The 17,210-nt window shown below is 42.4% G+C and overlaps 1 protein-coding gene across 1 annotated transcript; it reads left to right on the plus strand.

Annotated features, from left to right (window-relative positions):
* Positions 1 to 5: 5 nt before the first annotated feature.
* On the plus strand, positions 6 to 11,364 carry TERF2IP (TERF2 interacting protein). The gene is made up of 3 exons (XM_046681989.1): positions 6 to 796; positions 5,764 to 5,888; positions 10,118 to 11,364. Exons 1-3 carry the CDS (start codon positions 127 to 129, stop codon positions 10,520 to 10,522), a joined length of 1,200 nt encoding a protein of 399 aa, XP_046537945.1. The 5' UTR covers positions 6 to 126; the 3' UTR covers positions 10,523 to 11,364.
* Positions 11,365 to 17,210: the final 5,846 nt, after the last annotated feature.

Consider the following 17,210-nt stretch of genomic DNA (forward strand, 5'->3'; position numbering starts at 1 on the left):
TTGCGCGCTGCAGCCGCGCAGGCGCACAGCGAGGCTTCGCGGCCGCGGCGTCGGGCGCGCCAGCTGGTTTAGTTGTGTGCGCCAGACGCTCTAGGGGGGCGGCTCTCCTGGTGCCTCTCTTCAGCTATGGCGGAGGCCATGGATTCGGGGAAAGACCCCAACGGGCCCACTCATTCCTCGACTCTGTTCGTGAGGGAGGACGGCAGCTCCATGTCCTTCTACGTGCGTCCCAGTCCGGCGAAGCGCCGGCTCTCGACGCTCATCCTGCACGGCGGCGGCACCCTGTGCCGGGTGCAGGAGCCCGGGGCCGTGCTGCTGGCCCAGCCCGGGGAGGCGCTGGCCGAGGCCTCGGGCGACTTCATCTCCACGCAGTACATCCTGGACTGCGTGGAGCGCAACGAGAGGCTCGAGCTGGAGGCCTACCGGCTGCGCCCGGCCCCGGCGGCCGACCAGACCCTGGAGACGAAGCCGGGGGCCCCGGCCGAGGGCGCCGCGGAGCCCGAGCCGAAGCCGTACACGGGGCGGATGGGGTTCACGGACGCGGACGACTTGGCCATCTTGACCTACGTGAAGGAAAACGCCCGCTCGCCCAGCTCCGTCACCGGCAATGCCCTGTGGAAAGCGCTGGAGAAGAGCGCGCTCACCCAGCACTCGTGGCAGTCCCTCAAGGACCGCTACCTCAAGCGCCTGCGCGGCCAGGAGCACAAGTACCTGCTGGGCGACGCCCCCGTGAGCCCGTCCTCTCAGAAACTCAAGCGGAAAGCCGAGCAGGACCCCGAGGCCGCCGACAGCGGGGGTGAGGCCTGCTGCTGTGGCCGCGCGGGCCCCCTGCTCACCCCGGTGCTGGGGCGGGGGCGTCTCCTCCCCTCTGTGTCAGGCGTCCATTGTGGCGTGTTTGCTGGCGCCGCGCGGCCCCTCCCTCTCTTGACATCCGGGTAAAAGTGCAGCATTGTTTTCGTCTCTGAGTTTCCTTTGCTTTTCCAATATCTGGGATATTGGCACGATTCGATGTTCAAAAGGTACAAAAAGCGCGCATGGAAAGTCCTCTCGCCCTTCCTACCCACCCAGTTTTTTTCCCCCGAAGGCGACGCGTTTACCAGCTTGTGTTATCTTTTCAGAGAGATTTCAGAGACTGGTTTTGGAAAAGTATTTCCATGTTCAGCTGGGTTCGATATAAACCATTTTAAAGGCGTGCCAGACGAGTTTGGTTTCATGTTTTGGCTTAATTGAGTGCGTAGTCCTGTGAGAAGGTTTTCACCCACTGGACAAGGGTTGTGCTCAGGGGAAGTGAGCTTTTAACGCAGTTGAATTGAATGTTGGGATTCAGGTGTGGTTAGTGATGCGGGGTTGGTGAGTCGAGGAGTTGAAAGATTTGTTGGACTCTCAAGGTCTGGCAGTAGTGCTCTTTTATTTAGAGAATAGTGTGGAATAGCTTGGGGACAGGACCCATGGGCAGTCAGGCTGCTGCGGGGGGACAGGGCCCACAGGCTGGAGGAGGTGCTACTGCTGCCGGCATGGGCACAGGACTGATGGGCAGGCAGACCTGCTGCGTGGGGACAGGACTCACGAGCAGGAGGAGCTGCTGCTGCCGCTTCTGCTGCAAACATGAGTGGAGAGTAAGGCTAAATTTAAGGCATAGTTATGTGAGCCATCTCTTTACAAGACAAAGGAAAGAATATGAAAAAAAGTTAAAATGGTATCAGTGCAGGTGGGGTCTGGCTATTGGGTGATCCCCTGACTTTTAGATAAGAATCAAATCGGATTAAGTAAAGGTCAGAAGCCACCACCCTAAATTACTTACATGAGATTGCCAGACGCTAACCAACTTAAGTTCTTGCCTTCCCCATTGAGAGTTTCTGGAGACAAGGTCATCTCCCTTCTTTCACAAATGCAAATGTCTCTCAAGGGGCAAGCAAATTCCAGTCGTCGGAGCCTGCCTCTCATCTGCAGTTTAAAATTAACCAGCCTAAAATCCTCATCAGTTAGGACACGGTGTCAAGCTGTTAAGATGCTTCACTTTTGATCTAGTGGGTATAGACAGCTTAAACTGACGGAGCCTTTTGTTTAAAAAGGCAAGTCCCCCCCTTCCCTTTTCTTTCCTTATGGCTATTAGATGTAACAGGTGAAGTCTGGGGAGGTAAATCTGTTTCTCCGTTGAGTATGCTTAGTAGGAATTTTGTTTTTGGTAAAAGTGACATTTCAGATTCATTCATTCAGCAGATATTTGAGTACCAGTTACTGTTATCCTGCTGGGATATAACAATAAATAAAAGTCCCTGCGGTTATGGATCTTAACATGCTAGCTGGGCAGTGCTAAGTGCTGTAGAGAAAAGTAAATCAGCGTAAGGGCTGGGGAGGAGGTTCTTCTCTACAGGATGCTAAGGGAAGGTCACTACATATGCTGATGTTTGAGTAGAGACCAAAGGAGATGAAAGAGCAAGCCAGGTGGTTATCTGAGGAAGTGTTCCAGGCGGAGGGAATATTAAGTGCAAAGGCCATGAGGTGGGAATGTGGGTGGTGTGTTCTTGGAGCAGCAGAGAGATCAGTGTGGCTGGAATGGAGTAAGCAAGAGGGAGAATAGGAGAGAGGACAAGGCTGTGTGTATGGGTGAAGTAGGTCATGTAGGGCCTTGCTTTTAAATCAGTAGTGATGGGCCTACTGGGAAGCCATTTGGAACTTGGGACAAAATTAAGCAGGATTTACCCTACTCTACATATTTTGATCACGTATTTAAATGTAAAAATTAAAATCCTAAAATGACTAAGGGAAAACACTGAAGAATATACTTTTTTTTTTTTTTTGAGGAAGACTAGCCCTGAGCTAACTGCTGCCAATCCTTCTCTTTTCACTGAGGAAGCCTGGCCCGTGCTAACATCCATGCCCATCTTCCTCTACTTTATATGTGGGACGCTTCCCACAGCATGGCTTGCCAGGCGGTGCCATGTCTGCATTTGGGATTTGAACCAGCAAACTTCGGGCTGCCGAAGCGGAACGTGTACACTTAACTGCTGTGCCACCAGGCCAGCCCCTGAAGAATATACTTTTTAATACAGTCATGAGCTTCATTAATGACATTTCAGTCAACAACAGACTGCATATAGGACTGTGGTCCCATAAGGTTATAGCCTGGGTGTGTAGTAGGCTGTACCATCCAGGTTTGTGTAAGTACACTCTGATGTTCAAATGACCACAGAATCGCCTAACAATGCATTTCTGAGGTTGTGTACCTGTCCTCACGCATGATTGTATTAGTGATGTGTGACTGTATTAGCATGGGGATAGTCCTGAAACCAAGAAGACTAAGAAAAAGTTTTAATATATTTGATTACTTAAAATCAAAAACTTCTCATGATAAATAAAGACAGGGCAAACTGGAAAAATATTCCCAATACTTTGCAGAGTTGGTTTCCTTCAGGACCAAAGAGCTTGCAGAAGTTAGTAAAAGAAAAACTAGTAGAAAAATGAGCAAAGGAAATGGAACAGGAAGTTCCCAGAAAAGGAAATAAATGGCCAATAAACAAATGCAGAAGTATTGTTAAATAAAAGTAAATAGACTCTGAGCAGAGGGCCAATATAAGCCATGCCTGTACTTCTGACCCATAGAAACTGAAATAATAAATGTGTGTGGTGGTGGTGTGTTTTAGACAGTAAATCAGAGCAAGGAAATGTATTTTATCAGATTGGCAAGAATGAACAAAATGGGTAATACCCAGAGTTAGTGATGTATATGAAAAACAGGTACACTCCTGCATTACTAGTAGAAGAAAACTGGTGTGATTTCTTTGGAGGGCATTTTGACAAAATCTAATATTTAAAATGCATATTCCCTTAAACATGGCAATATTGCTTCTAGGAATTTATCCTACAGATATACTCAGACTGCAAAAGGGTGCATAGTGAAAAGTAAGTCTCCCTGCTACATACCCTTCCCCTGGTTCCTCTCCCACGGGCAACCTTTGTTATTGTCCCTTGGCTGTGTCCTTTTTGCTCATTAGCACGCTAGACATCATTTTGTTTTACAGTTTGCTTTTTTTTTAACTTAATAGATATTGAAGTTCTTGTGTGTCTGTGCCATAATTTGTTTACTTTTTATTATAGAAAATTTCAAACATTTGGAAAAGTATAATGAACTGTACTGCATGTACCCATGACCCAATTTCACCTGATTATAGATCATGGCCAATTTTTTTCATCTATACCTTTCATCCTGACTTCTGGGATTATTTTGAAGAAAATGCTAGGCATCATACGATTTTGTCTGTTTCAGCATGTATCTTTAAGAGATAAAACTTCTTTTTTAAACTACTTGAAAAAAATTTATAGAAAATAAAATTGACTTATTTTGGTATACAGTTATGTATGTTTTTTAAATTTATTTTTTATTGTACAGTATCCATTCCATAAATTTACCATTTTAACTGTTTCAGTTTAGTGGCATAAAGTGTGCAGCCATTGCCACCATCCATCTCTAGAACTTTCATCTTCCAGAATTGAAACTCTATACCCGTTAAACACTAACTCCCCATTCCTCCTCCCCCAGCCCCTGGCAACCACCATTCCACTTTCTGTCTTTATGAATTTAATCTCTCTAGGTACCTCATGTAAGCAGAATCATAGAATATTTGTCCTATTGTGTCTGGCTTATTTCACTTAGCATCATGTCTTTAAGATTCATCCATGTTGTAGCATGTGAGAGAATTTCCCCTTAGTAGTCAGTTTTTGTTAAGTTGGAAAAGAGAGCAGAGTTAAATCCTCAGAGAACTAAGAGTAAAAGAGAAACAGGAGGATGTTTAGCTTTAGGAGTTGCTCCTTTCTGTAGATGGCATGTTGTGGGTTGTGATGTATCTCCCAGATCTGCCTTCAGCAGCTGGGAGAGCTGCCTTGCCCATAGTCCTGTCATCTCAGGGTGGCTAGCATCCAGTGACTGATCTATGTGGAGTTATAACGTCTTGGCTCCCTCGCTCCAACTCAGTCAACTCGGAAGGCCTTCCCAGCTCTAGCCTTTCCCTGGTTTCAGCTGAGGCCCTGTTGGAACTATTTCACAGCTCAGATCTCTCTCTGCCCACTCTTGGTTTCTTCTCTTCAACAGGTGTTTTCCCGGAAGCACTCTCTAATAAACCCCTTATTTTTTTTTTTTTTTAAAGATTGGCACCCAAGCTAACAACTGTTGCCAATCTTTTTTTTTTTTGCTTTTTCTCTCCAACCCCCCCCAGTACATAGTTGTATATTTTAGTTGTGGGTCCTTCTAGTTGTGGTATGTGGGACGCCCCCTCAACGTGGCCTGATGAGCGGTGCCATGTTCGTGCCCAGGATCCGAACCATTGAAACCCTGGGCTACCCTGGGCTGCCGAAGCAGAGCGCGTGAACTTAACCACTCAGACATGGGGCCGCCCCAAATGCCTTATATGTTAATCGCAATCTCAGAATCTGCTTCCCAGAGAACCCAATTTATGGCACAGTTTTGTTAATTTTCAAAATCTGTAAATACAAAGCAAAAAGTGAATTACGCTTGAAGAGTATTTTTATTTTACATATCAGAGCCTAGGAAAATTATCACATTTGGATAGTACAACTTTCCAGAAACAAGAGTAGAAATTATTGAACATGCGTGTGTTGTGTTTTTCTTATCCTCTGACCAAAACAGATGTCTTCTAGTAGAAAAGGAAAATGCAGGCTTACTTTTGGCCTAGAGCTCATGTACTATATTTTTGGTTTCTGCAAAAGAGGCTAATTCTAATCTGATGCTGTTCGTCTCTTTAATAGAACCACAGAATAAGAGAACTCCAGACTTGCCTGAAGAAGAATTTGTAAAGGAAGAGATCCAGGAGAATGAAGAAGCAGTCAAAAAGATGCTCGTAGAAGCCAGCCGGGAGTTTGATGAAATTGTGGTATGTTAACTAAATTTAACTCATTTTTTTCCTACCTCCTTTGAAAATGGTCATCGTATCTACCTTTTCATACACCTGAGGCCCAGAAAGGTAAGAGAGAAGTTCAAGGAGGAAAATGGAAAGTGGGACTGATCCTAGGTTCTAGACATGCAGCTTTTAGTTTTTGGTAGGACAACTTGAGTGGGAAGGGAGAGAGGGAGAAAAATTGGGAAGAATTATTTTTAAACAGTATAAAGCATTCCATTTTGATACTTTGATCTCAGTATAATTTTTTTAAAGTTAAGGCTATGGATTTTTCTTTTAAAAGCATTTTTATGCTTCTCAGGAGAATAAATGTAATTTTTTAAAGAGTTAAATTTTTTTATCAAGCAAGTGTAGCTTTTGGTATGCAGGCTTACCTTGGAGATATTGCAGCTTCAGTTCCAGGCCACTGCAATAAAGCGATTGTTGTAGTCAAGTGAATCACATGAGTGTTTTGGTTTCCCAGTGCATGTAAAAGTTATGTTTATACTATACTATAGTCTATTAAGTGTGCAATAGCATTATGTCTAAAAAAACAATGTATATATCCTAATTAAAAAATGCTTTTATTGCTAAAAAAATGCTAACCATTATCTGAACCTTCAGAAAGTTGTAATCTTTTTGCCAGTGGCGGGCCTGGCCTTGATGTTGATGGCTGCTGACTGATCAGTGTGGTGGTTGCTGAAAGTTCGGGTGACTGTGGCAGTTTCTTAAAATAAGACAACAATGAAGTTTGCCACATCGATTGACTCTTCCTTTCATGAATGGTCTCTCTGTAGCACATGATACTGTTTGATAGTATTTTACCCACAGTGGGACTTCTTTAAAATTGGAGTCAGTCCTCTCTAACACTGCCACTGCTTTAACAACTAAATTTATGTAATATTCTAAATCCTTTGTTGTCATTTCAACATCTTCACCAGGAGTAGATTCCATCTCAGGAAGCCACTTTCTTTTCACATCCGTAAGAAGCAGCTCCTCGTCCGTTACAGTTTTCTCATGAGATGGCAGCAATTCAGTCACATCTTCAGGCACCAGTTCTAATTCTAGTTCCCTTACTTTTTCTACCACGTCTGCAGTTACTCCCTCCCCTGAAGTTTTGAACCCCTCAAAGTCATCCATGAGAGCTGGAATCAGCTTCTTCCAAACTCCTGTTAATGTTGATATTTGACCTGTGAATCACAAATGTTCTTCATGGCATCTAGAATGGTGAATCCTTTCCAGAAAGTTTTTAATTTACTTTGCCCAGATTTATGAGAGGAATCACCATCTATGGCAACTATAGCCTTATGAAAAGTTTTTCTTAAATTATAAAACTTGAAAGTCAGAATTACTCCTTGATCCATGTGCTGCAGAATGGATGTGGTGTTAGTAGGCATGAAAACAACATTTATCTGGTTGTGTGTCTCCATCAGAGCTCTTGGGTGACCAGGTGCTTTGTCAGTGAGCAGTAATATTTTGAAAGGAATCTTTTTTTATGAGCAGTAGGTCTCATTAGTGGCCTTAAAATATTCAATAAACTATGTTGTAAACAGATGTGTTGTCATCTAGGCTATGTCATTCCATTTATAGAGCACAGGCAGAGTAGATTTTAACATAATTCTTAAGGGCTCTGGGATTTTCAGAATGGTAAATGAGCATTGGCCTCAACTGAAAGTCACCAGCTGTATTAGCCCCTTACAAGAGAGTCAGCCTGTACTTTGAAGCCAGGCATTGACTTCTCTCTAGCTGTGAAAGTCCTGAATGGTGTGTTCTCCTGATATAACGCTGTTTCGTCGACATTGAAAATCTGTTGTTGAGTGTAACCACCTTCATTAATTATCTGGATAACTTGCTGCAGCTTTACATCAGCATCTGCTGCTTCACCTTGCACGTCTAAGTTATGGAGACAGCTTCTTAGATCTCGTGAACGAACCTTTGCTAGCTTCAGATATTTCTTCTGCAGCTTCCTCACCTTTCCTTTCTCAGCTTTCATAGAATTGAAGAGAGTTAGGGCCTTGTTCTGGATTAGACTTGGGCTTGAAGAATGTTGTGGCTGGTTTGGTCTTCTATCCAGGCCACTCAAACTTTCTCCAGTCAGCAATAAGTCTGTTTTACTTTCTTATCATTCGTGTGTTCACTGGAGTAGGGCTTTTAATTTCCTTCAAGAACTTTTCCTTTGCATTTACAACTTGGTTAACTGACACAAGAAGCCTTTCTTTTTTTTTTTTGAGGAAGATTAGCCCTCAGCTAACTACTGCCAGTCCCCCTCTTTTTTGCTGAGGAAGCCTGGCCCTGAGCTAACATCCATGCCCATCTTCCTCTACTTTATATGTGGGACACCTCCCACAGCATGGTGTGCCAAGTGGTGCCATGTCTGCAGGTGGGCTCCGAACCGGCGAACTCTGGGGCCACCGAGAAGTGGAATGTGCGAACTTAACCTCTGTGCCACTGGGCCAGCCTCAAGAAGCCTAACTTTCAAGCTATCTCGGCTTTTGACATGCCTTCCTCACTAAGCTTAATCATTTCTAGCTTTTGATTTAAAGTGAGAGACATGCACCTCTTCCTTTCACTTGAACACTTGGAAGCCATTGTAGGGTTATTAATTGGCGTAATTTCAACATTGTTGTGTCTCAGGGAATAGGCCCAAGGAGAGGGAGAGAGACAGGGGAATGGTTGGTCATTGGAGCAGTAAGAACACACACAACATTTATCGATTAAGTTTGCCATCTTATATGGGCATGGTGGCATCCCAAAACAATTACAATAGTAACATCAAAGATCACTGATCACCATAACAAATATAGTAATAATGAAAAATTTTGAAATATTGTGAGAATTACCAAAATGTGATAGAGATGCAAAGTGTGTAAATGATGTTGGAAAAATTATGCTAATAGACTTGCTTGACACAGGGTTGTCACAAACCTTCAATTTGTAAAAAAACATACTATCTGCAACACACAGTAAAGCTAAGTGTAACAAAATGAGGTATGCCTGTACTTACAGCTTTTTTGGAATTGTTTTAGTTCTTCCGTATTTAATCTAGCTTCTTATTCTCTGTTGGAATCCCATATTTAATCATAGTTACAGAGAAAGGCAGGAGGCATAAAATAATGGGTAATTTTAAAAAATCCAAATTATATGTGCGTATCATCTTCAAGAAAAAGGATATTGTAAATTAACTTTTCTTACTAACACAAAGAAAAATGGCTAAGCCTCAGTCTCAAACAGGAAAGTAATGTAAAGTTTGTGTAATTGATGAGTGAAGGAATACACAGGAATTGGCAGAATTTAGGGATTGTTGCCTTTATTTATTTATTTATTTTAGGAAGATTAGCCCTGAGCTAACTGCTGCCAATCCTCCTCTTTTTACTGAGGAAGACTGGCCCTGAGCTAACGTCCGTGTCCATCTTCCTCTACTTTATATGTGGGACACATGGCTTGCCAAGCAGTGCCATGTCTGCACCCGGGATCTGAACCGGTGAATCCCAGGCCGCCGAAGCAGAATGTACGCACTTAACCGCTGCACCACTGGGCCGGCCCCAGATTGTTGCCTTTTGTAGTTTGAGGGTTTTTTTTTAGTTTTTGCTATTTGGTTCATTTTCCATAAACTTTCAGATGCTCTCAACAACTCTCAAACATGGCCTACATAGGTCTCTTCTCACATAACATGCTTTGTAATGTGTCTAAATGTGGTATAGCTTGGAGAACCTAATATATTCATACAGCAATGTTTTTTGAGTACTTATTATGTGAAGGCATTGGTAGGCACTGGGGATGTAGTGATGAGCAAAACAGGTACAATTCCTACCCTTATTGAGCTTACAGTCTGAGTGAAGTCAGACAGACTTTCAACAAATAATCTAATGTACACATGGGTACACATATGTATGTGTGTGCATATACTATATTTTTTAATATTCAGTGTAGCTGCCAATGTTGTAATACCAGAAGTGATTATACATACACATACACACATATGCACACACACTTAATATACCTACCACCTACACACATATTCCCCCTTACCCCATCACATAGGTATATACGTGTATACACATCCAACATGAGTAAATGTAAGAAGGAACATAGCATATTAGAGGAACATCCAGTGTGATTAGGGTGAAAAGGGTAAGAAGGCAGTAGTTGGGAGAGACGAGATAACACAAGAGTAAGTGTTTGTGACTTGATAATTAGGAACTGGTTGTATTCATCACTTTCTCTAGGTGGATGAGAGCCCTGATTTTGAAATACACATAACAATGTGTGATGATGATCCACCTACACCGGAGGAAGACTCAGAAACACAGCCTGATGAGGAGGAGGAGGAGGAGGAAGAAGAAAAAGTTTCTCCACCAGAAGTGGGAGCTGCCATCAAGATCATCCGGCAGTTAATGGAAAAGTTTAACTTGGATTTGTCAACAGTTACACAGGCCTTCCTAAAAAATAGTGGTGAGCTAGAGGCTACTTCTTCCTTTTTAGAGTCTGGTCGAAGGGCTGATGGGTATCCCATTTGGTCCCGACAGGATGACTTGGATTTGCAAAAAGATGATGAGGCTGCCAGAGATGCATTGGTCAAAAAATTTGGTGCTCAGAATGTAGCTCGGAGGATTGAATTTCGCAAGAAATGATTGGCAAGCTAATGAGAAAAGAAAAAAGGTGTGGCAGATGAGGTGGTTAAAAAAGGGTTTTGACTGTTGATCTTCAGAGATTCTTACATTGGAGCTGACACTTGTCTTTTGACCAATACTACCATTGCTCTCTAAGTCCCAGATTTTGTAGCCAAGCAGAGTTGTGTAGGAGGATAAAAATAAAAGAAATGGGATATATTTAGAGCAGTCCCTGGCAGTATCAGTGTGCTGATGAAAGGAATATCTAAACTAGAGAGAACTTGGTCTGCATAGTAGTAATCCTTTTCTGGAATGGAACCCTTGCTATATTGGTGACAGGAGTTAGTGACAAAGTCAAAGGAGGAAAATTAGGAGGGAGATCTTTTCAGGCAGCATGAATAAAGAGCCTCCTATCTTTTGGCAGAAGCTCATCTAGATTGTGGTAGATTCCAAATTAAGAATCTAGAAATATGGAAAGATTTCATTACAAGGCCTTGAACATGGACTATCCCAAACTCTGTATCCCCCGTTGAGCTCTCATTTCTAGACTGCTTTGAAAACTCCATATTCCCTTTGTTAACGTAATATTTGGGGACCCTGCTTCTTGGCTGTTCTTTTCTTCAAGTCCTTGATAGACATGTCTCTAGCATGTATTTTCTTACCACCCGGTTTTTAAAACACACACACAACCCTAGAGAGTCTGAAGAACAGTCTTACTTTGTTACTAGTAATGTGTTTTTAGTTAGTCTTTAGCACAAAACTACCCCCGATTGTGTTAGATTTAAAAATTAGTAGATTAATTCCTCTCTGTTGTATTGCTTTCATTATTGAAAATAAATAGAACTTTGTATTTGAGTCTCCAACAAGTGTTTTCTCTGATTGTATTTACAAAAGCTTTTAGGTGTAAAAACCATAAGGAACCAGCATTTCTGGTTCTTATTAATTAGAACCAATAAACTGGTTCCATTTTAGAACTAATAGGCCATTAGAAAGATGCTAGTTCTTCTGGATGGAGCAAAAAGAAGATCTGCATCAAGGACTGTGAAAGTTGGCAAAATAAGATGAACTGCTGAGAGTCAAGGGGAAGAGAAGCCAATCAGGAACCATCAGGTGTGTAACAGGTGTCTACCCCACTCATATCCCCTGGGCACTCACTAGTCCAACACATGCCACCAACAGGAGTCCTGCTAGCATCTACTTGCAGTGCTGTGGATTAATGCCCCTGGGAGCGGCTTTCAACTAATGGCAAATAAGAATTAGAGGATGCATACGCAGCTTCCTTGCTGACCAGAGAAATGACACAACCAAATATTGGAGAGTTACCCCTGGAGTGGGATAATGGTTTCCATGCCATCTTTTAGAGGTCTCCAGCAGAAATAAGCATAGTTGCCCACGATGGTAATCTGTTTATGAATGCACTCAGTATAGGCTTCCTTCTCTTGTCTCACATCCCAACTTCCCTACTAGTGCATCCTGGAATCACACCAGTTACACTCAACTACTTTCTTTAGAGTCTGCGTCTAGGGGAACCCAGCTTAAATCGAAGTGCTTAACCTTTCCTTCCTCCTTCGTATATTGGAAGGATACAACAAACTCCCAGTAGTAACTACAGCTTACTACAGTTGTTAGTGCTTTTGAGTTGGTTCTCACTCCTAGAGATCCTGTGTACAGCAGAATGAAACCCTGACCAGTCTTTTTGTGCCATCCTCTCACCTGGTGCTGTATCAGACAATGCTCCACTGCTATTCATAGGGTTTTCATGGTCCATTTTTTGGGAAGTGGGTGGCCAGGTCCTTCTTCCTAGTCTGTTTTAGTCTAGAAGCTCTGCTAAAAACTGTTCAGCATGAGTGACCCTGCTTGGTATTTGAAATATCAGTGGCATAGCTTTCAGTACTACAGCAACACACAGACATCACAGTATGACGGTTGACAGGTGATTTGGTTCCCTGACTGGGAAATGAACCCAGGCCTTGGTGGTGAGGGTACCGAATCTTAACCACTAGAACTTGCTATACTAGTAATTCTTAAATGGGGATTGGGAGGGGCTGGGTGGTGGGCATTTGTTTAAAATGTGTTCTCGATTCTGATATGACTCTAGGGTGGTTGAAAATCATTGCTTTAGATGTGAAATGGAGACGTCATCTAGGATGTCAATACCTTAGTAAAGTTACTGCAGCCTATTGGCTTTACAGGGCTAGAAATTCCAGTTTTGTCAAATCATGTGCAAAAGGGTCTGATATATACCCAGACTCTCAAAAGACGTGTTTAAACCAACATGCACACCAACCTGTAGTGCTCATTGTAAACCAGTAAGTTTCAAATACCTGGTTTTGTAATTTCTCTGGTCATTCATCTCTCCTGCTGGCACATATATGTGGGGAGTCAAATTATCAGAAGTGTTTTTTGGAGCACAAACCTAAGGGAGGAAAATGAGTTGGGTCTTAATGGTTAGTGGCATTGAGCTATGGCTGCATCTGCTACACAGACCAGCTGTTCAAGTCCTGAAGTCGGAATACCTCTCCCTTGAAATGCCGGATTGTTCTTTAGGCTTTCTTTTCTCAACTTCGAGTCTGGTTGTGCTTTTCTGCTTGTGCTCTGGGATACAGAATTTCTTACACAGTTTAGCTCTTGAATTCTGGGCCTTTTTCACCATTCCTCACTGCTCCTCCCCCTTACCCATACTCCAGCTTTTGAAATTTTCTGGGCTTTAACTTGTATAACTTCAGTAGTGCCAGAAGCATTTCCTTTCTGTTTCTTTCCCTGTAGCAGTGGATTCTGCCCTTGGTGTCCAGTTTTCCTCTGTTCCCTCTTCCTTTGAAGTAGGTACAGTTGAATTTTAAAAGTTTCAGCTGCTGCTTGAGTTGTTCAGATCCTCTCTTGCTTTTGGTCTAATACTGTTTGCTGGATCATATGCCTACCTGCCTATATCAATAAGGTATATTTAGTTTCATGCAACAGGAAACCTAACCTAAAGGACTTTAAACGATAAGGGGATTTATATCTTGTATTTGTAATAAGAGGTCCTGAGGTGGGGTGGCTTCAGGGTTCTTTGTATTTTTCTGCTTTGCCATCTTTAGCTTGTTGTAAAGGCTGTGTCCTAAAGGTGGAGTGTCTTCCTTGGGCTTCAGATGGTATAACCTTTTCTGGGAATGTGGCCTGGAAGGGGAGGGTTAATATCCAAACAAAAGTCAGGGAGTTTAGGGCCTGCTAAAAACTTCCATTGTACAGACAATCCTGGTCACTTTCAGGAGCAAAAGTATTCCACCCAGAAACTGTCTCCTTATCATTAATCTGGACTTAACCTTTTGAGTTCATTCTTGTCTCATCTTCCTTATAACTTTCCTTCTGGTTTTTAATTTGCTTCCTGAGCATATTTTCTTACAACAAATGCCAACTATGCTTCTCTATCAATAATACTCATGACAAATAAAAATGGCAAGCAATAGGATATATTGGAGAATAGGAGGAAGCCATTTGGTATAAACCTAATTCGGCCTGACCTTGTCTTTCCAAAAGGGCCTGACCCTGGCTCTTGAGCATGCATTATATATCTGCTTTAGATATTCCCTATGGCAAGAACAAAGGCCCTTCAGATAAAGGTGCAACTTCCCTCCCCCTCCCAACGTTGGCGTTTCTTTAAGGATTAAGCATCTTTCCTTAGGCTAGAAACTGATTGCTGTGCTCATCTGTGACCACCCAGCTCAAGACAATAGACTTGCCTCCTGCTACAGACCCACTACCTGCTGTGTCCAACAAGCGCTGTGCTGACAGGGCAATCTTGTGACTATTGTGGGAGGGACATTTCAATCATATGTGAAACGTCCTGCTTGGGGGTATATAACCACTCTGTACACCTCACTTCTTTGGTGCCCTTTCTTCCTTTGGGAAGAAAGGCCCCGGGCCATGGTCCTCAGATTTCAGCTCAGAATAAACTCACCCAAATTTTCATTTATAGGTTGGTTATGAATTATTTTCGTTGACACTCATTACCTTGAAACTCACTCTGCATGACTTCCTGGTGTTTTCCTCAGGTTCTGCGGCTTCCAGTATAGTTGTGCCTGTCAACAAGGATGGCTTCCCCAGTTCTTTCTTTCGATTTTCTACTGGTAGCTTTTGATGCGGGGGTCGGTGAGCCGAGGAGTCGAAAGAAGGATTTCTTGGACTCTCAAGATCTGGCAGTAGTTCTCTTATTTAGAGAATAGTGTGGAATAGCATGGGGACAGGACCCATGGGCAGTCAGAGCTGCTGCTGCCGGCGGGGGGACAGGACCCATGGGCAGTCAGGCTGCTGCATGGGGACAGGGCCCACGGGCAGGAGGAGGTGCTGCTATTGCTGCTTCTGCTGCAAACATGAGTGGAGAGTAAGGCTAAATTTAAGGCATAGGTATGTGAGCCATCTCTTTACAAGACAAAGGAAAGAACGTAAAAAAGTTAAAATGGTTATCAGTGCAGGTGGGGTCTGGCCATTGGGTGGTCCCACAACTTTTAGATAAGAATCAAATCGGATTAAGTAAAGGTCAGAAGCCGATACCCTAAATCAGTTACATGAGATTGCCAGACAGTAACCAATTTAAGTTCTTGCCTTTGGCATTGATTAAGAGTTTCTAGAGACAAGGTCATCTCCCTTCTTCCTGGCACAGAGAGGGAGGCATCCCCACAGAAGGGGGTTTCCCCCACAAATGTAAATGCCTCCCAACAAAGGACAAGCAAACTCTGCTCCTCGGAGCCTGCTTCTCATCTGCAGTTTTAAAAGTAACCAGCCTAAAATCCTCATCAGCTTTCAATTTTGATAGTTTGTTGGCCCTGGGATCTTTCTGGGGAATGTATCAGATTGTTTTCTGGGCTCATTACTCCCCACCCTTTGCTGCCTCAGACATGAGGTCATACATTTTTGTCCAAATATTTGGAGAGCTCCTCTGGACCCTGTTGAGAAGTTTGCTGATGACTGTCTTACCTAGTGGTTTGTGTATTTGATTGCCAGCTGCCGTCCGCACTTAAAACTGTTGCACAGATTTAAGTAAATCAAATTATTTTCTAACATTTTTAAGGTGGGCTGTGGAAAATTTTTACAGATAGATTCTTAAAGTTGTTAAAATAGTTAAATAAGGAGCCTGTTAGACTGGAGTGGCTCTAGTGCCTTTGGTAGCTTATGTAAACCAAAACCTAAGCCAGAGTGAATGCACTCGAATCTAAGAAAATGAAACTGAAGAAGAGGAAATTTGGATACACAAAGAGGCACCCTGGAGGCACGCACACAGAAGAAGGACTGTGTAAGGACACAGGGAGAAGCTGGTCATCAGCTTAGCAAAGAGAAAGGCCTCAGAGGAAACCAACGCTGCAGACAACTTTGATCTTGGACTTCCAGTCTCCAGAAGTGTCAGAAAATAAGTTGCTTTTGCTGAAGCTACCTAGTCTGTGTATGGTATCAATACTGTCAAATAAATAAGTCAGATTCTTTTTTTGTAGATTTGTGCCACTAATATGGGTATATGTTGTATGCACGTATGCGTGTGAGTTTTAATTCCCTAGGTGATTCATGAAAGGATAGCACATATTAGGAAAAATATTTTCTTCTGAGTGTAATTTGATAATTATAAATAAATATTGATGTTAGAATATTCTGGCACTTGTGCTTTAGTGTATAAACGCCTAGAGAAACTCTTGCACATAGTGCATCCAGACACCAGTAAGAATGTCCCCGTCACAACTGTTTGTGTTAGTGCAAAACTGGTATCTTTGTAGAACTAGTTGTCTGTGTACTGACCTTGTTTTGACACCTTTACATGGAAAGTAAAAAAAGCAAATATGACAAAACAATGCAAATTGATAAAATGAACAAAGAAGTGGTATTTTTCAAAGATATTTTTATTATACCAAGGTAAACCCACATACACCTTTATACACCAAAATCTATTTTTAGACGTTAGCATTTCAAAAGAAAAGAGAAGACTGAGAATGAGAATGATTATCCCAGGTTTTAGATTAGCAGAATTTATAATAAAATGAGGATTTTGTGGATATATGTGTATATGTGTAGATATATATGAAAAACCTAAGATAGTGGAAATATTAACATCATTAGACTATATTCAGTGATTGTATGATGTTGCTACGATAATTTCCTGTGATTTTTTTTTTGTGTTTTAAATAGTTAAAGTAAAAATACATTTATAAATGAAAATTACTTAGTATTATGGACTTATCCTAATCATCCCCTTAATGATGGATACTTGAGGTAGTTTCTAGTGTCCAATTCAAACCCTCAGAGCTTCGGGAAAAAGCTCACTTTTATGAACTCACATCATCAGGAAATAGAGCATCCCTTCATTTTCTACATGAAAAACTAATTTCAATTTTGCCTTCCTGTGTTGCCAGAAGGGAAAGAAGTGCCAATGTGTCCCTCAGAGACATATTCTCACCTGGGTGAGGTACAGTTCATGGCTATTCCAGACTGTTGAGGACATGATGATTACAGGGAGGAGGTCATATTTGTCCGTAAAATACTTTTTTTTGCAAAGTTTCAGCAGATGTCTCCACTGCCTAGTACCTGGAGTGCTTCCAGAGGCTGCATGGAGCTTGGACACAAACCTTTACTCAGTGAAATGTGTACAGAAGATAACCACTGCCCACAAGACAGGGTAAAAAAACTTGCATTTGGGTTCCCAAGTGATTTCTCCTTCCCACTGCATTAGTTTTGTCCCAAACAGGGT

The sequence above is a fragment of the Equus quagga genome, chromosome 13 (genome assembly GCF_021613505.1).
Source record: "Equus quagga isolate Etosha38 chromosome 13, UCLA_HA_Equagga_1.0, whole genome shotgun sequence".
In the NCBI taxonomy this organism is placed as follows: Eukaryota; Metazoa; Chordata; class Mammalia; order Perissodactyla; family Equidae; genus Equus; species Equus quagga.

What these genes read in the sequence shown, in the direction of transcription:
- TERF2IP (XM_046681989.1), top strand. Translation starts at nt 127, where the DNA reads ATGGCGGAGGCCATGGATTCGGGGAAAGACCCCAACGGGCCCACTCAT. An exon ending in CGAGGCCGCCGACAGCGGGG is followed by an intron (nt 797 to 5,763) that starts GTGAGGCCTGCT and finishes TCTCTTTAATAG; the next exon opens with AACCACAGAATAAGAGAACT. An exon ending in GGGAGTTTGATGAAATTGTG is followed by an intron (nt 5,889 to 10,117) that starts GTATGTTAACTA and finishes CACTTTCTCTAG; the next exon opens with GTGGATGAGAGCCCTGATTT.